The sequence below is a fragment of the Pararge aegeria genome, chromosome 4 (genome assembly GCF_905163445.1).
Source record: "Pararge aegeria chromosome 4, ilParAegt1.1, whole genome shotgun sequence".
Taxonomy (NCBI): Eukaryota; Metazoa; Arthropoda; class Insecta; order Lepidoptera; family Nymphalidae; genus Pararge; species Pararge aegeria.
The window spans coordinates 13,751,885-13,773,278 of record NC_053183.1 but is presented as its reverse complement, the minus strand read 5'-3'; the positions used below and the strand labels follow the sequence as shown (position 1 = coordinate 13,773,278).

At 36.3% G+C, this 21,394-nt stretch overlaps 1 protein-coding gene across 3 annotated transcripts in view; it reads left to right on the top strand.

The window, feature by feature from the left end:
* LOC120637599 (inter-alpha-trypsin inhibitor heavy chain H3-like) overlaps nt 1-20,124 on the top strand; it is a 34,079-nt gene extending 13,955 nt beyond the window's left edge. For all 3 annotated transcript variants that reach the window (XM_039909460.1, XM_039909462.1, XM_039909461.1), the window contains exons 11-19: nt 5,820-5,957; nt 7,407-7,573; nt 10,393-10,539; nt 14,046-14,225; nt 14,767-14,854; nt 15,877-16,020; nt 16,915-17,120; nt 18,007-18,176; nt 20,016-20,124. In XM_039909460.1, coding sequence (XP_039765394.1) covers nt 5,820-5,957; nt 7,407-7,573; nt 10,393-10,539; nt 14,046-14,225; nt 14,767-14,854; nt 15,877-16,020; nt 16,915-17,120; nt 18,007-18,176; nt 20,016-20,064 — 1,289 coding nt within the window. In that variant the 3' untranslated portion in view covers nt 20,065-20,124. The remainder of the gene's footprint in view (nt 1-5,819; nt 5,958-7,406; nt 7,574-10,392; nt 10,540-14,045; nt 14,226-14,766; nt 14,855-15,876; nt 16,021-16,914; nt 17,121-18,006; nt 18,177-20,015) is intronic.
* Nucleotides 20,125-21,394: the final 1,270 nt, after the last annotated feature.

The window sequence follows — 21,394 nt, the reverse complement described above, 5'->3', positions numbered from 1 at the left end:
TTACCCCCTTAACTTCCAAGTTATCATACATTTTTACTGAAGGACCGTAGTCAAGTCAAAGTCAAAGTCAAAAATATCTTTATTCAAGTAGGCCCACAGGTGGCACTTTTGATGCGTACATAAGAATTACACGGTAGTGAGATGATGGCGATAACCACATTCGTAAACTTAAAACTAAAGCTACGAGGGTTCCAAACGCGTCCCGGTCTAAGAAGAAGCCCACAACAAACTTAGCCGGGTGTTTTTTTTTTTTTTTTTTGTTATCGCCATCTCACAATGTAATTTTAAATTATTAGAAGAGCAACCTGGTTAGAGCAATAATTTACACCCAAGCTTTTTTATCGTTTACGTAGTCCTTTATACTATAATAGGACTTTTCTATAAGCTTACGTTTAATACAAACTTTGAACTTTTTAAGAGACATCTCCAAGATGTCAATTGGTAGTTTATTGTAGAATTGTATGCAATTTCCTTTAAACGAATTATGAATTTTATGTAACCTAGTATATTGCACTGTAAGTTTATTCTTACTTCTAATGTTTAAATTATTGCAGTCACATTTTTTCTTAAATTTAGAAATGTTTTTATGGACGTACATTAAATTTTCAAATATGTACTGACTATACACTGTCATTATTTTAAAATCTTTAAATTTATCTCTCAATGACTCTCTCGGACCCATTTTGTAGATAGAACGAACAGCCCTCTTCTGCAGCACGAAAATAGTGCTAATATCAGCAGCATTACCCCAAAGTAAAATTCCATATGACATAATGCTGTGAAAGTAACTAAAATATACCAGTCTAGCAGTTTCTACGTCGGTCATATGGCGTATCTTCTTTACCGCATAGGCAGCAGAACTAAGCCTGTTCGATAAATTATTTACATGAGGGCCCCATTGAAGTTTAGAATCTAACGTTATTCCTAGAAAAACTGTCGTATCCTCCAGTTTCAGTTCCTCATTATTAAGTAGTACAGTGGTTTTCACGTGTTTAACATTAGGTAAAGTGAATTTTATACACTTGGTTTTTTTTCCGTTAAGAACCAAATTATTAGCTTCAAACCACTGTACCACTTTAGCGAGAGAGTTGTTTACGTCGTCAAAAGCTAGTTCATGTCGATTTATTTTAAAAGTCAGTGATGTATCATCGGCAAACAGAACTATCCCGTGTTTATCCTTGGCAAGGTAAGGAAGGTCATTAATGTAAATAAGGAACAGAAATGGTCCTAATATAGACCCCTGTGGGACACCTATTTTCATAACTGATCCATTAGACCGTTTTCCATTCACGTCGACTTTCTGAATTCTATCGCGTAGATAGTTACTCATTAAGTCTAGAGCTACACCCTGAATTCCATAGTGGTGTAGTTTCCTAACTAACGTTTCGTGTTGAACACAATCAAACGCCTTAGATAAGTCACAGAACACACCAAGTGCATCACGTGACTCCTCCCAGGCTTCAAATATGTTTTGTATTAGCTCAACACCTGCGTCGATTGTTGAGCGACCCCGTGTGAAACCAAATTGCTTAATATGAAGTAAATTATACTTATGAAAATGGTAAAGTAATTGATTTAAAATGAGTTTTTCAAAGATTTTACTGAAAGTGGGTAGTACGGATACTGGTCTAAAGTTAGTGGGGTCAGAAGTACTACCCGATTTAAACAATGGAACTATTTTACTAAGTTTCATTAAGTCAGGAAACACACCACAATCTATACAATTATTAAATATTAAGGCTAAATCGGGTGCAACAATATCAATTAATGATTTGACAACGTTTACGGAAATGCCCCACAGATCATTTGTTTTTTTATTAATTAATAATTTAAAGGCTTTAATAACGTCAGAGCCACTAACATGCGTGAATTTAAAAGAATGGTTACACTCAGGCACATTTTCCTTTAATAGAGAGAGAGCCATATCTGGTGAAGAGTTTAATGATTCTGTTGTGGAGACGGGAATGTTGGTAAAGAAGGTTTCAAAAGCAGTAGCCACCTCGAAATCTGTTGTTAAGGCTTTATTATCTACATTAAGTTTAAAATTAATATTTCGTGGTGTTACTCTTCCCGTCTCCTCATTAATTATGTTCCAAGTAGTTTTGATTGCGTTGCTGCTATTTTTAATTTTATTTTTGATGTATCGCGTCTTTTCTAAGTGGCAAGCGCGTTTAAAATTCTTGGAAAACAATTTAACATAATCCCCAAACTTATCACCAGTGTTAAATTGACGTTCAGCATACAATTCGTACAGCTTTTGCCTATTTTTATGAAGTTCAACTGTCGCCCACTCACTAAAATTTAATGTATCAGTAATCACAACCGACTTACTAGTAAATATAGAATGAAATAGTCTATTAAAGGTATTGAAAAAGGAGCTGTACATTGCATTTGGAGTCGCCCCTGAGGGTAGGAATGGGAGGTCATTTACTAGGCTATATCTCATTTTCTCTATGCGGTTGGATGTTACAGGAACAAATGTTATTTTACGTTTAGAAACATTTTTCTTCACATTTTCAAATTGAATAATTTGACCACAATGATCAGAGTCTAATTTACTAATAATATTTTTGCTTATAGGAATTATATTTGTAAAGATGTTATCCAAACAGGTGGCGCTAGTAGCAGTTATTCTTGTGGGCTCCATGAACATATTTGATAGATTGTAAGTTTTAAATAAATTCAATAACTTGATACTTAAAGAGTTATTTTCTAAAATGTTTACATTAAAATCTCCGCATATTATTAACTTTTTATTACACTTTGATATTTTAAATAACACTTCATCCATTACCTTTTCAAAAAGTTCAAAGTTTGACAAGGGTGGCCTATAAACAGTAACAATTATAAATTGCTCTAGTTCAACCGAGGCTAGCTCTATTGTCCGTTCAACAGAAAGGCTAACAATATCGTTTCTGTTTTTAAATTTTAAATTTTTATTTAATAAAATTAAAGAGCCTCCATGAATCGCTGTAACCCTGGTGAACGAACTACCAACAAATGGTGGTTACCAAAATTAAACAAATATTCATGGGTTTTCAACCAGTGCTCAGTTATACATAAAATGCTAATGTTAAAATCATTTAAAAATAATTCAATCTCTAAGTCTTTTCCTCTAATACATTGAATATTTTGGTGAACCAAGTTGATATAATTAGAATTAGATTTTTTATTATATTTTTGGTTTAATAGTACATTGTGCGACCCCTTACTATAATTTTTTTCATATATGCCTGAGGGAGACTCAGTTGTCTGCTTTTCTAAGCAAGAGAAAGCCTCTGTTGTCTCCTTAACTAGTTTAAACTAAAATGACTTGGAATAATTTCCAAGGTTTTCATGTCAAAACTATTACACTGCTCAATAAAAGCAGCTGGTTTAGCCAAGTTCTTGGCTGTTATGGTAAAAAAATACGATAGCGAAACAGCTATCTGTTGTTTAAAATAGTGTGATAGGTAATATCTATCTCGGTACAAATTATAAGTAGGATTAGCACATTTGCTAAAGTCTATAACATGAAATTTCTTATTATATGTACATAAATTGTACAAAGTCATATTTAAATTATACCTAATAGTATTTTCTTGGTGTGGCAAGTTATGAAAATAAGGAAATGTGTATAATACAATACTATTTACATTTAATGTATTTAAAGAATCAATAAGTTTAATCAGCTCAGGTTTGTTAACATTCCCTCTATTTCCCATTATGATAATTAAATTAGTTTTACAGTCAAACATATTCCTATTTCTACAAATTGCAGCTACAATAGCTTTTAAATTTGAGTTGGGTAAACAGTAGTTCAAAACTGTGTGTCCATTCAACTGAGAGTTAAGATATAAGCCCATGTTACATCCAATTTCATCGCTGTACATAATTGTTTTTATTGAACTGCTACTATGAGCATTTGCTTCAATAAAGGAATTATTATTAATATTTATGTTTTGTGATATTGAGTTACTTAACCTGACACACACCTTTCTCACATTAGAGGGTGATGACACTGATGACACAAACTGGGGATGACTGCCTATACTATCAAAACTATGGGTAGATAGTGAAGTTAATTTACCACTGGGTTGTTCTGTCTTATGCCATTCATCTGAAGTCTGTGTGTACTCAGATATCATTTGCCTTTGATACATATCAAACTTTACTGCCAGTGTACGTAAAGAAGTCTGTAATCTGGCTATTTGTGCTTCTAGGATTTGTGTGTCAGATTCATAACTTAATCTATTACTTTCTAACTGTGAACTATACATTTTAATTTCATTCAATAATTCTAAACGTTCTTTCTTTGGTTTCAGAGATTTAACAGAATTTTTATGTACTTTTAACAGTTTCTGTGTTTTTTTAATATATCGGTTAACTTTGATATACTTTTTTAGTTTCCTACTGCTGCAGGGATTGACTACTGTATCTGATTTGACTATCAATAAATTAGAGAAGTTGGTATTAGCAGTAGACATGTCAGCAGCAGCAGTAACCAACTGTGGGGCCCTATCAACTAATTCTTCATATAGGCTTTGAGTGTGTATTGCTGTTGTGTTATGGGCTGCATCTTCCAGTTCGGTGATCTGGTGGTGGGCATCACTTAGCTCCCGCTGCAGGGTAGTAATCTGGCTCAGAGCCTCCTCATACTCAGCACGGCACTCATCAAACCTATTTACTAATAACTGAAGTCTATCCCGCTCTTCTACAATGTCTACATACTTTATGTGCAAATCCGATAGTTCTAATTTTAGTCTATTATTATTCCCAAGGACTTCTAATAATTCCTTTTCGTTTTCGTCTCTTTCATTATTCAATTGGGTGCATAGCTCCTTGCTTGCCTTTAATTCTTTCAGGGCCAATTGTAATTTGGATTGCTCCTGGCGCGCTAAGGCTCTGCGGGTCATCATTTTGTAATTAATTAATTAATGAAACAAGGAGTAATCACCCAAAGAATGCGAAATGACAGGTAGGTTTCGGTATTGCAGTGTATTGTTATAACAATTGCAGCGTTACACTTGGATAACGGGCAATTGCATATACACGTATGTGTTTTTTATGCGCTAAATAGTTGTTTCAAAGCCAAAACAGCTACTAGCACTCTTTAAAAACACCAAAACAGAAGTTTAAAATTCAAGTTTTACTAACCTAACTGTCACTTTGTTTACATCGACGAAAACTTTTCTTACGCACTTTTAACACTTAAACTATTAATATATACTACTATTTATTATATAAATTAGGCGATTAAATTGGATTTGGGCACTAAAAACACACAAAATAAATTAAAATAACAAAATAAAGTACAGAGATCTTTGAACAGCTGTTATAGGCGGTGTTGCCACACCAAGAATCTAACCGTAGGTACTCCTCTCTCTCCACTCTACTCCAACCTATTCTTGACTATTGCGAGGTTCCATATGTTTTCTAAAGGAAGCCCAATTATGAATATGCAAATATAGAAAACTAGTCTCATACAAAAGTTTTCATTAGGTTAGCCTGACTGGAAACGAGGAGGCACGCAACGTGATAAACGCTACGAAGTGCTGCCCATTGAGTAAGCGTACGCGTCCGGTACGATGTCGCGTGGAAACCGATCAGGGGTATGAGTTAGATATATCTGCCGTAAACCTAACAGCCCTAGCCTGCTACCATCTTAGACTGCATCACTTCACTCATGACTTGACCAACTTGTAGTGGAATAAAAAAAAAGGCTGCTTGGTAGGGTAGCAGAAATAAGAATGGCGGTAGTTTTTCCCCGAACGAGCTCTGTAACAAAGAGTTGACTACTATTATGCGTTTATATACAAACTATTTTTTTACATTGCTAGAGCACTTGGAGCCTATCATCATCTTTTTGACGGACGGCGAGGCCAATACCGGTGAAAGAAACACCAAAAAAATAATTTCACTTGTAAGTGAAAAAAACTCCGGCGATACAAGAGCAACTTTATACTCACTCGCTTTCGGTAAGTATTATATTATATTCATATTTTTTTTTTATTTACAATTGTAACCGACTTAATTCCTACAAGTTTAAACTAGATGGCGCCACGCATACATTGCCTCGCGCTATCGTTATGTTATTGCGTACTTTCTACTGGATCATTCACGAAATGGGAGGCTGCAGCTGACATATTTTTGTATAATCAATAAGTGCTAATATATATATTAAATAATAGATTATCAGTTGTAACTATTTAACAGTGTTTTGGCGGATCCCCCTTGTCGTAAACGGACCGATAACAGTAGGCTAAATTGTACCTTGAAACTGTAACTTACCTCCATTTTAGTAGTGTTTCTCGAACAGGCGGTTGGTCATTTTATTCAATTTAGCAGTGGACAGTAATTATTTTTACTCTATCTTTCTAAACGTGTACCATAAAATAGGAAAAAGGGAAAGAAGTTGTGAGCTAGCAACATTAACGCGGATGTGAAGTGAGACGTGCGTGGGCGTTAACACTGCTTTTGGGCACAATGCATTGCATGCAATAATGGCTGAATGAGGGTTCTGTATGTATATATTCTTGTATTATTACCACGTTCTTTGACATTCGCTTTTTTCCCTCTACCCTCAACTACCGAATGTAAATAAGCGTAGAGGTTACTTAAATAACAAAATTACAAAAATTAGCACATTTTGATGCAAGCGTGGCAAGTTTTAAGTCTAAACGAATGACGAGTGGAAATGCCAGTTTCTTCCGGGTATTAAATGATCTTTTTCGATACATTGGTGGAAAAAGACAACGCTCAGTCATAAAGTAGGTATTATGAATGACTGTGCTAAAAGAGTTAAATCAGACGGTCTCTCTTAATTATTCTCTTTTAACTTGCCGTAACGCATATAATACCCACAGTATAGCTACATACAATTCTGGTCATGTACCTATACTCTTTCTGACACCTTTGAGAAAACTGTTTTGGAGAATTTTTAATAAAAGAAAAGCATTTAATTATTCAAGTATTCAATTTAAATATATCGAATACATGCACTTTTTAAAATATATTTTCTAGTGACGAATAAAACCAAAAATAAAATTAATAGCTGAATAAAAACTGTTTGGATGGAAGTAACGGCTTAGAACAACAGAAAACATATAATAAACAGAAGATATTGAAAAAGGTTAGTGTTTTTATATTTGGTTTTGGAATAGAATTATAAGTTATCTATTTGGATTATGTATTTGTACAGGAAAAGCCGTGCGGTGACAGCAGTTCAAAATACAGTTGTGCCGATCACTTCCCGCGGGTGTCGTACGAGGCGACTAACATATAAGTCGTGTGTGCTACTACTCCCATCTACTGCGATCACCAACCCGTCTGCCTGGTGTGGTGATAATTGGCAAACCCTCCATTTGGCAGGCTGGCATCCTGGCATTTTGTTCTCTGTTATAGACTATTTATGGTGATGATGACAGGAAATAACGCGGACCGCGGTTTCCTGCGTAAGCTCTCGCTCCGCAATGACGGCTTCATGCGGCACATCTACGAGGCAGCTGACGCGGCGCTACAGCTCCACGACTTCTACGAGCAGGTGTCCTCGCCGCTCCTCTCAGACGTGAAGTTTCTTTACCCAAAATCTCAGGTAATTAGCTAAGAGTGAACTAGCTCCCAAGCCCACTGGATTTAACCATCCTACGTGGTATTCTTTTAATATTTATTCCCAACATGAAGATTGATCTGGCTTTCGTCCTGGTCATAGTACGGCTACTGCTCTTGCTAAAGTAACTGATGATATTCGATGGGCGATGGATAACAAGCAGCTAACAATTCTTATTCTGCTTGACTTTAGCAATGCCTTTAATACAGTTGACTTTGACATCTTGCTTAGTCTTTTACGCTCTATTAACATATCTCCATCAGTAATAGACTGGTTTCGGAGTTACCTCAATGGCCGTCGACAGCGCATTCAGATTGACGAGTCCTTTTCGTCTTGGTGTGATGTAGCGGCTGGGGTACCTCAGGGTGGCGTGTTATCTCCTTTACTTTTTTCTATTTTCATTAACTCTATTACTCAAAACATCTCTTCTCTCTATCACATGTATGCAGATGATATCCAAATATATCGCTCATCTACCCTTCAAAATCTTGGTTCTGCTATTGCAGCTATAAATAATGATATGGCTGCAATTTCTGAGTGGAGCAGGCAATATGGGCTAAAGGTCAATCCTGCAAAATCAAAAGCTATCGTTATTGGTAGCTCAGGAATGATCGCGAGGGTTGATTGGCTGAGCATTCCTTCTGTTATTTATAATGGCATCGCTATTCCTTTTTGTGACTCTGTGAAAGATCTTGGTGTATACCTCGACCGGGAATTGTCATGGACAGTGCATGTCAAAGAGCTGAGTCAGAAAGTGTTTGTGGCGATGAGCTCGTTGCGAAGGCTGCAATCATTTCTTCCAATTCCGACCAAAGTTATGCTAGCACATTCTCTTTTTCTATCTATTCTCGATTATGCGGATGCAAGCTTTCTTAATCTGACCGAGGATCAGCTTAATAAACTTGAGCGTCTTCAAAATCTGGCTATTCGGTTCATATTTGGCCTTCGCAAATATGACCATGTTTCCGTATTTCGACAAAAACTCAAGTGGCTTCCTATTCGTCGTCGCCGGAATATGCATGTACTTTCTCTTCTGTACTGTGTGTTATTTCATCTAAATACTCCCTCGTATTTAAAAGAGAAGTTCACTTTTCTTGGTGAGCAATCTGGTGTAAGATCGTGCCGTGCGCTGACGCTGTGTATGCATTATCATAAGACAAAATTTTATAAGCGTTCGTTTAGCGTACGAGCTGTGGAATTGTGGAATGCGCTTCCATTGAGCATACGACGATCCAAATCACTGGCGATATTTAAAAGAGCAGTTAAGGCACATTATATTGTTAACGACTTTTAATAGTATGTATATATGTACTTACTCATTTATTGTATGTTAAAGTATTTAATTATGTAAGTGTTGTTATTATATATATTAGTTTATTTTTATATTTATTTATTTATTATATTATTTACTTTTTATCTATTTGTGCACACTAGTTTATGTATTGGCATGTAGTTATTTGCATGTATGTATTTTAATATTTGTACCACCAGCAGTCTATTCTCCTCTTCTTTTTTTTTTCCTAATTCTAAGGTTGCCTGGCAGAGATCGCTATTAAGCGATAAGGCCGCCTTTTGTATTACTACTTCTTTCGATGTTTCTGTTTTTGTTATATTTTAAATGTTGTGGTATACAAATAAAGAGTTTTAATAATAATTGATCTGGATATCTGTATTATATCTATACCTGTAATAGGGTTTGTGCTGACTGACTGACTGACAGACTAATTACAGTGCAATGAGCTGTATGTAGAAATAAGAAATTTGAGAGTTTAAATTGTCTAATGTTTTCTAATAACTAAACGAAGGGAAAGACAGTTTAAATGATTATGAAAGTAATTTTTCATGAATCCATGATCTTGCTGGGCTAGTTTAAAAATAAGAAATACTTTTTTCATCGTTTTTGAAAATACCATCCACAAATGAGTATAAAGTATGAAAGTTAAAACTTCTTCATTATTCAAGCTCTATCCATAAATTTATTTTGTTTATGGATTTTTATTTGCCTTTAGCTTTACCTTTAGCTTTACCAGTAGCTTGTTTTCTGGAGTCGTGCGTAGGCCATGCTGGAGTATTTCTTAATGAGACGGTTTAAATTCTACGTAGACGCTGATCCTGGCATTCGCTATTTATAAAATAAGTAAAAGTGTCTTTGGTTGTTTGTCACGATTCCTACATTAGTACGGAGACAGCATGCATCCTGAAGGTGGACCGAGGATAACTTTTTCCAGGCAATATAAAGTTTTACAAATCAGTAGTAATTACCTACTGTGTTTTTTTACACATAATGTGGATTCTATAATTTTTATTAGGGTTTTTACCTACACATGGAGAAATTATCAATTTTATAAATTTAAATGCATTTTTGGAACCGACAGGATTTGAACCTGCGACTCACTTTCAATCGCGGCCTGAGCGCCTTATCCACTGAGCAACGGCTCTCCTACGGTCTATGCCGAAATTATAGTATGTCTTCAAAGTCGATACGGAAGCCAAACTGTATTTTTTCTCTTTTGTCTATCTGCCTGTTTGTCTGAATCTTAGCCGTGCATCACGCCGCAACAACCGAATGAATTCAGATGGAACTTGGCATGATTTGAGCTCATACTACGCTCATAGGTGTCTCTTACAGAGGGTACCTACTTTATTTCGCAAAATTCCACACAGTTCCATTGGGAGAGAGTATCAAACGATTTTATGACGATTTCATGACGATTTTAAACGATAACTCCAACAAATGTGAACCGATTCTAATGGTCTGAGGGTACAGCTAGTTTGTAATGAAAACTATCGACGTATGTTTCCAGGTAAAAGAAGGGTCTGTGAGCCGTCATCGGTTCCGCACTATTAACGCGGGCTCGGAGGTGGCTGTAGTGGGAAAGCTTGCGGATGACACCACCGAGTTAACACCGCGAATTGTCGGCTTCAGCGGCAATGAAGATGACCAGGGCCGGGTATGCCAAACAATATTTTGAAGTGATGAACCTTGGTGATTATTAGAAAACTCTCCCGTTGGTTTGTTGGCTGTACACTGGAGTGTATACCTACTATTATAGGCTGTGGATGATGATGGTATCCATTAAGCTTTATTTGCTTTAATCCACGAAAACCAGGAAATTTCAATTTCTAAATTTTTCGATCTTTGCACTCCACACCAAACAGATTCTCCAAAATGTACTAACTCTAACTAAGCCTAACTCTCTACACACGTTTCATTCAGTCACCTCCGGCGACTTCGAGAATCCTCAGGAGATGTTGAGTTTACAATGATCAATTGCAAAGATAACTTAAACATACTTAAATTATGATTACTTATTATTTAAGTATGTTTAAGTAGTAATGATTAAGTGTAGAGGAAATGGACCGAATATGGAGACGAAAAGATATTCATTCAAAAACCAGTACAAAAGTTTAATCTATTCTATAAATAATACTTTTGGCACATTTTTCTAGGCGTCATTCCGGATCCAATGAGCTATCGCATAAGAGCAGTATCTCTATTTTGTACCATTTTCAACTTGTCGACTTGACAATAATAGAATAAAATTAAATGCAGTCATAATCAACAAATATTAAACACTATCCGTAATAATTAACTGAAATAAAAAATCAAAAATATGCCTTTATTATGGAATTTTCGTTTTCCTTAATTCAAAACAAAATAAGACTCTCAAATCAAAAATCACAAATAAAATCTACCTATTCCGGCTACAGAACACTAATGTGACATCATTGTTAACAGACAATGCACTGAATTCACTATTCTCCCATTTTAACTTTACTGAGGAATCCAGAGCAGGACGTATGCACTCAGCGTCAATATTTGGATCATTAGTTTTAAGAAAAACAGTTTTAGTAGTAGGTACTACCGCCATGCTTATTTCTGCCACCAAGCAAATGCTATGTATCAATCTGAAGAGCGTGGTAAACGAGGCACACCTACGCTTCAGGTTGATGAGCACGGTTCGGCACTTCATAGGATATGCCCGACGAAGTGATGTCATCAGCGATCTTGTGCCGGCCGAATTCTAAATGTATCTGGAAGCGGTGATAGCGCAGTGGGTAGGAGCTCGACTTCACTTTCGAGAGACCGAGTTCGAATCCCACCAGGCACCTCTAACTTTTCTAAGTTATGTGCGTTTTAGGTAATTAAAAATATCACTTGCTTTGACGGTGAAGGAAAACATTTATTTATTTATTTATTTATACTCTTTATTTGTACACCACTAAGAAAAACGAGACATAAAAAAGAACAAACACATGAAGAATGAAGCAGGATACAAAAGGCGGCCTTATCGCTAAGTAGCGATCTCTGCCAGGCAACCTTAGGATTAGGAAAACTAAAAAGAAAAACGAATAGGTGGGGTACACTATTTAGTACATACATACAAATATCTACATACTAATACATAAACCAGACTACAAATACTACTACACAAATACACAAATACACAAATACTACTATTGATAAATATAAAAAATAAATATACTAAAACATATTTTAACATATCATAAATTGAATATGAGTTTGAGTAGATAAATAAATAATAATAGTCGTCTTTACTGAACGAGATAATGAGCCTTAACTGCATTTTTAAATATGCCTAGTGACTTTGACTGTCTTATGTTCAATGGGAGTGCATTCCACAATTCAGTAGCTTTGACAGTGAACGAATGCTTAAAAAGCTTATTCAAATTCAAATTCAAAATTCAAAATTCATTTATTTCAAGTAGGCCTAATACAAGCACTTTTGAAACGTCAAGTCTGTCCGTGTGTAGTGACTCTACCACCGGTTCGGAAGGCAGATTCTACCGAGAAGAAGCCGGCAAGAAACTCAGTAGTTGCTCTTTTCCAACATCAAAAATTTACATTTTATATTTTAACATTCATTTTTCTATCTTGTGAGAGATGAAAGCGGAGCCGGATGCTTCCAAGCAACCTTGTCATTAAGAAACTCATCAATTGTATAATAACCTCGCTGTAATAAATGTGTTTTAACACATTCTTTAAACTTATGGATTGGTAGGTCCAAAATTACCTTAGGAATCATATTATAAAAGCGTATCAATCCCACAAATCTCAATCCCACAAATGACTTCTGCACCTTTCGCAGACGATATGCAGATGTCACTAATTTATGACAATTTCTTGTAAGTCGACTGTTTATATCCACTTTTTGTTTATAAAGACTAATATGTTGTCTTACAAATACTATATTGTTATAAATGTATTGTGAAACTACCGTAAGTATACCAATTTCTTTAAATTTTTCACGGAGGGATTCACGTGATTTAAGTTTATATATTGACCGTACAGCTCTTTTCTGCAATATGAATATAGTTTCAATATCAGCAGCTTTGCCCCATAATAAGATCCCGTAAGACATCACACTATGAAAGTACGCGAAGTAAACAAGTCTTGCTGTTTCTACGTCAGTAATCTGTCTAATTTTCCTGACGGCGTAGGCAGCCGAGCTTAGTTTACCTGCTAGTGTATCTATATGGGTACCCCACTGAAGCTTACAATCCAAGGTCATGCCCAGAAAAACTGTGGAATCTTCCATTTTTAGTGATTCTCCATTTATTATTATATTTTTATTAACTTTCTTTACATTTGGTAAAATAAATTCCACACACTTAGTTTTTTTTGCATTTAAAAGTAAATTATTGACAGTAAACCAGTGCGACACATGCGACATAGCACGGCTTACATCGTCAGAGTTGTCTCTACCTCTATCAGTTTTAAAAATTAGAGATGTATCATCAGCAAACAGTACAATGTCACAGGTTTCACTGACATGGTGTGGTAGATCATTTATATACACCAAAAATAGAAAGGGACCCAAGATTGAACCCTGTGGGACACCCATTGACGTAGCCGACCCCTGCGACTTAATGTCTTTTATGCAAACCCTTTGGGTTCTGTCACTGAGATAAGAGGCAACCAAATTTAGTGCAACGTTTTTGATACCATAATGGGCTAGTTTAAGAAGCAAGGTTTTATGATCGACACAATCGAATGCTTTGGATAGATCACAAAAAACACCAATGGCATTCTGCGAACGTTCCCAGGCATCGTACACATGTTTTAAAAGTTTAGCGCCTGCATCCGTGGTGCTACGACCTTTAGTAAAACCGTACTGCTCCGGATGTAGTAAGTTATTTACATTGAAGTGATTCAAAAGTTGATTTAATATAATTTTTTCAAAGACCTTACTAAGAGCTGGTAAGATTGAAATGAATTAGTTTTGTGGAACGGCCTGCTCAGGAAACATCGTGAGGAAACCTGCATGCCTGAGAGTTCTACTTAATGTTCTCAAAGGTATGTTGAGTCTACCAATCTGCACTGAGCCAGTGTGGCCTACTGCGGCCTTATCCCCTTCTCGTTGCGGAAGGAGACCCATGCCACTGTGGTGGGCCAGTAATGGGTCGATATGATGAGTTAATCTGTATTTCACAGAAACGCTATAAAATTACTCCCAAAGTGGCTGTGACTCGCACAAAGGACGAGTACTTGCCACTCGAGCGGTTGTGGGCGTACCTCACCATCAAGCAGCTTTTGGACAAGCGCGACGCTGGTGAGGACCACAGCACTGACAAAAAAGGCCCCGGGAAAAAGGCTCTAGATATAGCGCTTAAGGTAGGCAATTTTATTTAAAAAATGTGCACTGCTTAAAATTTTGTACATAGATTATAGACTTTACAAACTGGAGACGGTCATAGGATACATTTTATATTGGGAAAACAAACCGTAAAAAAAACCATATGAATACAAAAGTGTGTTTATTTGTTTTACGTTCTAACTAAGCTACCGATCAAGTTGATTTTTGGCATAGAGTTATTTGAAAGGACGGAGAGAAACGTAGACAACTTTTTATCCCAGGAAAATACTTGATAAATATGGATAAAAACCAACGGCGTGGTAACAGCTGGTATGGAATAAGGCTAGGTGATGATGGTGGTACCGCTAAGGTATAAAATAAATAAAAAATAAATATACTAAGAAAATAGACACATAGCTATCTAGCCCGAAGGTAAGCGTAACTTGTGTTATGACCACTAAGACGACTGATGAATATAATATTTTTGAATAATATACATAGTTGCTTATAATATACAGATACCCAGCACTGAAAAACATTCATGTTCAGGTAATATTATGCTCATTGTCTGTTTTATAGTATGCGTTCGTAACACCCCTGACTTCACTAGTAGTTGTAAAGCCGAATGAAACCAACACTGCGGATGTACAGCCTGCTGACAAACCATGTAAGTAATCCGTTTGTTTACTTAAGAAAGTCATAAATTAATTTGTATAAAACTTGGAGCGATGAAGAGCGCAACGAAGAGAGGTGCGCTTGTGTCACACCCATAAGCAGGTAGGCTCCGTTAAATAGTAACATAGTTTTTTTGATAGAGCTCGTCTGGGAAAGTCCTACTGGCTTATTTGTACCGCTAAGCAGAATTGTTGCAATGCTTTGTTCCGGTCTGAAAGATTTCGGTTCGGTTGTTGGTTTTAAAATTTACGCCTCAGCTGGGTGTAAAAAAGAATGCACGTTGTAGGACGTGTTTCGTGAATGCCTTGCGAAGTGTTTCTTTATAGGCGGTGGTTTTCTATTTGACATCAGGTGGGAAATTTACTTGGTCCATTAGTTATTTATACTCTACTAACAAACAAGGGTTCCGGTGATTGCTACGGGAATTCTTTCACCTATCAGAGATAGGTCCTCGAGTTGGAAGGCCTAAGCTTTTTCCCGGCGTGCCTCTCGTGTAACTCGTCGCATTTATGCGACGAGTTGGGACACTTGGGGTTTTAGTCGGTGGAATTCCAACATAACTGCTTCTACACGTGGTGCGGAGATATCCATGATGGTTTCCACACGCAAAATATACAAAGGATGTTATTGTGCTGCAAAAATAATCAAACGGGAAACCTAGGTAGATGACATTAAAGTAAAGAGTAGGCTCCGGACATTCGCAATACAAAACTTTGGACATCCAAAAGAATATGTTCTGCTGCACCTGTTTCAGCAATCTTACTCCACCAGCACCTTCTTTAAATACTGTTTTAATGCTTTCAAGAAAAGAGTATCTTATAGGATACAGGCCGTTTGAATATAACCAACTTTTAAATAGGTGCAAGTGCTCGCATAATGCATAACCCAGGTCCGAAGCGAAGCTGAGAAAAGAGAAGGAGAGAGACAGATCATCACCAGAGAGCGGATACAGCGCAATGCCACTATAAAATCATTTAAACAAAAAAAAAAATTTCATACTTTTCACGTTTTTAGCACTCCCGTCACGGCCGTCATCTTTATTGACGCCATTCACGCAGAAGCCGTGGCGTTCTGCTTCACCGCGGCGAAATTTAGGATTTTTTAAGCTGCACAGTGATTACAGTTTTTACCGAAGAAAAAGTGCTTTGCACTTTCACGGTAATTATAAATTATTTGCTTAGTCTTTAAGTTGATAAGTTTTAATAAACGTCCCTCGTGCAGAGTTCTCGATACCCGGCAGAAGATTCTGAATTTCCTCTTGTCTGTTCTGGCTAACCACTAGCCAAGGCCTTAGCCTCGCAGCTTAGACCGTAGTTGGTAAAGACAAAGAGGCAACGCCATTCCTTCGACGAAACATAATACTATAATAAAAATAACACCAATACTAACTGCAATCATTATGGCCAATTAAACTTTTAAACCTTGCTCCTCTAGTTCAGTGAGTTACAAACATTTAACTTGCCACCAGTATTATTATTATTATTATTTCTCTTTATTCGTACACGACATGAAGTTAAAGATATATACAAAGTGTCGTGTCCCACCAATAAATCTTAACTTGAAATGGGAATAGATCAACAACTAAGTAGCAGTCGTTGAATAAATGCTTTGGAAAGTAGTAGCAGTCGGTAGTAATCAGCCTTGTTGAAATTGATAGTATTACAATTGTTTTATTCAATTTATGGATAACTAAGAGGCTCTTCCCTCAACTTCCCTCAACTTCGTCCGGGTTCATTTTGGATTTTTAAAAACCCTGCACTACCTAACGCTTAATTTTCCAGGGACAATGTGCACAATGACATCAAGATAATTAAGCGGTCAATCCATAGATTACAAATGCTATTTTTTTAATCCCACTTGTAACTTTTACCAGCTTATATTCCTGGAAAATTTTTATCCTACGTCCATATACAAGATGCAAGCTACGTGTGCGCCAAATTACATCAAGATCAGTTAAACGGTTTAGCTGAAAAAAGGTAACAAACAAACAGACACACTTTCGAATTAATTAATATTGGTAAAGTGTAGATTATATTTTTTTGTTTTAAATAGATTCAGTTGCAAATATCGTCGCACCCGCTATAACTACAAGTAAAACAACTACTGGTACTCAAGCGCCAACTACAGCCTCAAATGTAAACTACCACTTAGATGGCTTTGAATGGACATCTTCAATGCTCAACAGCAGCACTGGCGCACTTACAGTACTCGGAGAAAATGGTACACAAGTCATCCTTCAGTTGACGACGGACGTTGATGTGAGTAGGAAGCGTTGTATTATTAACAGTAAAACATATATACCAGTACAAGTTAGCTTTTGACTATGTATCTAAGAATTAGCTACCTAAGATGGTACACTCTAAAAAAAAATTGGTTATTCCTAACAAGATAGTGATTGTTGTGATCAAGCATCTTGATTCCATACGAGCCTAACAAGAACATAGATACATCAAATAAGATGATAATGATTGTTTATCATAATTCAATGGACTGGGCAACTGTATTGCTCCTATTATTGTTACTTATCTAAGGCATATTCTTAACTGATTCAATTTACGTACTTGTTTAAGCTAAATAATTAAAAATGATCTAATCATACAAAGAAGTAAATAATAATAGAAACAACGTATTTATTTGTTAGAAACAATGAACATACCTACATTGTTAGCTCAATCTATAATGAACTTGCTGCTTTAACTAATCAGCTTTTGTTGTTATGTTTATTATCATAATTGTTATAATTTATATAACGTCAACTAAGAGAAAATCTCTCTTAGTTGGCTTTCTTTTTTTAGAGTGTAGGGGGCTACCGTGATAGGGGTGATGATGAAAAAAGCTGAGAAGCATACGATTAGGTGTTGAGTCTGATTTAAATGTCCATTATTGTATCATACAGTAGTAGATAGTAAAACGATGAGGAAAGTATCCCATTCCCATCCGAGATGTTTGACGAGGGCGTATATAATTTGAGGGTATCAATAGTTGAACATACTTATCTACTATTCATATTGAAGAAATCGGTCATAAAATACGACTGATTGTTTTAGGGAAGCAAACCGGCTTCAATTCATTTCCGTAAGAAATAAATTACTTCAATAAAATTTTGTAGTACTCGTAATTATGAGTCTTAATCTGTTTTGCCAGCCGCCAAAAATGCAAGGTGGAGACGGGGAGTGCTTGAACAGCACGTCAACGTCAGCAGTAGGGGCGAATGAGAACGCAGGCAGTGTCTGCGTGTACCTCACGCGATGCTACGCCGCCCGGAGCATCACTGCTGATGACTATAAGAAGAGCTACTGTATTGTCAACAACGGGTAATAACAAAAGTAATAACAAATAAAGTTTATGGGGAAGAGGGAGAGTGCTCGAACAGCACGTCTACGTCCGCTGTGGGGCCGAATGGGAACGCACACAGTGTCTGCGTTTACCTCATATGGTGCTACGCTACCCGGAGCATTACTGCTGATGACTATCAGAAGAGCTACCGCATTGTCAACAACATGTTATAATGTTAATGTGTACTCCAGCACTTGTTATCCTCATTATTGCAGCGTGGTGAGGAATAAGCCTTAGATATATATACCCATCTATTTTATGAGAGAGGGCGCCTATGTCCAACTTAATTAAGCTGATGATGCTCCACCCCTCATCGCTACTGCAGATTTTCAAATGGAACACTTAAGATAAGGTCACGCGGGTCGCAACGCAAGGTTTTCCGGGCTATTTTTATAGTATAGTTAATTTTGTGCTGCAGTCTTGTCTGCAGCGTTTGGTTTCTATGCAGTCGCCCTCAGAAAATTTACGTGTGCGTTACATAAATCAGTAGATATCGTAACTTTATAGCTACCTTTTTATACACTAACTGCACAGTTTTAGGTCACAATTTCAGTTACGTTTTTACAAAAACTCCACAGTTGCTCATTTCAGCAATTTACAATTTGACACTTTTTTTTCTATTTTGTTATGGATGAAATCGGAGCCGGATGTTTCCAAGCAACAATTTCGTTGAAAATTAATCAATAATTGTATTCTAACCTCGTTGATATAAATGTGTTTTAACAATTGTTTAAACATATCCATTGGTACATCCAAAATTACCAAAGGAATCATATTATAAAAGCATTATATTCTCAGTCCCACGAACGATTTCAAATGCTGATGCCACAAGTTTTTGCCATTTTCTAGTACTTAAGTCTATTATATACCTACATCCACTTTTTGTTTATAAAGACTAATGGCTACAAATGTCTTACAAATACTATTATTATTTAAATATACTGTGTAAATACTACGGATTCGCGTGATTTAAGTTTATATATTATACTAGCGGACCCTCGCGACTTCGTCTACGTATGAGTTAATCGAAAAGCTAGAATATATCTGATGCTAACATCTTAATCATCGTGGCTAGCTATGTATCTACTATTAATTTACGTGGTATACTGAGTTAGTAAGTTGTCATTATTTTAGTTGATACATACATACATACACCCATCCATCCATACATCCATCCTCACAAACTTTCGCATTTATAATATTAACAGTATGGTACGCATGCATTCGATCGTTGTCCTATATGCCTTGCGACTTGCTGTTATTTGTAAAGAGTTATGTCCTTTATCTCCGTAAATATTTATCAGATCCTTATTAAAATAAAACAATACATGCTTGGTAGTATACACTTTCAAATAAAAAAATCGGTTCAAATTTAACGGAGCTATGAAGTAAAATTGAAAAAAATTGTTATACCATTTCCCAGAGGAAACTTATTGATTATTGGGATAAATCGTATCCTATATGTTGACCCGGAATATCAGCTACCACTATACCAAATTTCATTCAAATCCGTTCAGTAGTTTTCACGTGATGCCCGGACAGACAGACAGATAGACATACAAAAATTAAATAAAAATCTGTTTTGGACTCGGTATCGATTATAAAGCATCCCCAGTAAATATTTTCAAAATATATGAAATTTACAGAAATCTTTCAGTTACAGTTTTATTATAAGTATATATATTACTTACCCTGACTTGTAAGTCAGGGTAAGTAATATATACTTTAATATAAAATAACTACTAATAACGTATATCTTTTATATACACTACATCCAGCATCAACAATTTCTTATTCTTACATATTCTTTATTACAGATATGCTGGTGTCTGCTGTGCAAAGGACGAAGTTGACAGAATCCCTTAATTTTGTTAATTAATTGTTTTTTCATCTTTATTTATTTTATATTAATTCTTTAGTAAACATAACATTAAATAAAATGTTCTTATTTTAATTACATACGATTCCACATTTTTTTTCCTATGATGAATGTTGCTATATAGTTGTCCGAAAATCGGATGTTTATCGCGTAGAAAACGATGAGGGCTATGGCTAAGGGCTAATAGGTTAGCCCGCTAACACCTTAGACTGCATCATCACTTACCACATTAGAATTTGCATTCAAAGTCTAACTAGTCGAATGAAAAAAAATAAAAGCATCACCGGGACCGAAGGCACGAGGGTAAATAAAACATTACCGGTCTACTACAGAGCACGGGTCTCATCCCAAAATGAGAAGGGCCGTACTCCACTGGCCCAGTGCGGACTGGTGGACTCCATACGCCTTTGAGAACATTATGGAGAACTCTCAGGCATGCAGGTTTCCTCACGTTGTCTTCCTTCACCCTTGAAGCAAATGATATTTTAACTTAAAACGCACTTAACCTAGAGAAGTTAAAGGTGCGTGCTGGGATTCGAACTCGGCACCATGAAAGTGAAACCGAAGCTCATACCACTAGGCTATCACCACTTCACAGCAACATATTAAATCAATTTGACCTTGAAAACGAACGAACGAACCCGGGACCTTGTGATCCGCAGGCGAATATGCTCCTCACTAGACTAACAAAGTTGAAAACACCTGCCGTACGTGTATTTAATAAAACAATATTTGTTTACATGAAATATAAGCACTGTATCGATTTTATTTAAGCAAGATCCGCACTGTCTGACGGAGTGGATACTCGTCTGTACAGTGGCAACCTTAAAGCTTAGCCGAAAAATATTTACGCTCCCTAGGCAAGTTATAGTTTCAGAACGTGCCTATAAAGTGAAAACTGCTGTAAATTTAACTTTGAGGCAGATCAGTGAGGTTTTCATTCAGTAAGTACCTAAAGTAATTTACTATTTTCTTTTTGCAAGCCGATTGGCGCAGTGCGAAGGGATCCTGCTTTCTGAGGCCAAGGCCGTGGGTTCGATTCCCACAACTGGAAAAAGCTTGTGTGATGAACATGAATGTTTTTCAGTGTCTGTGTGTTTATCTGTATATTATAAGTATTTATGTGTATTATATTCATAAAAATATTCATCAGCTATCTTAGTACCCATAACACAAGCTACGCTTACTTTGGCGATGTGTGTATTGTCGTAGTACATTTATTTATTTAGTGCTATTAGTCCCTTTTCAGCTCCTTCGCTAGGCTGTCGTCACGAACGTGTTAAAGTTAAAGTGGAAAGAGCGGCAATTTTAACTTTG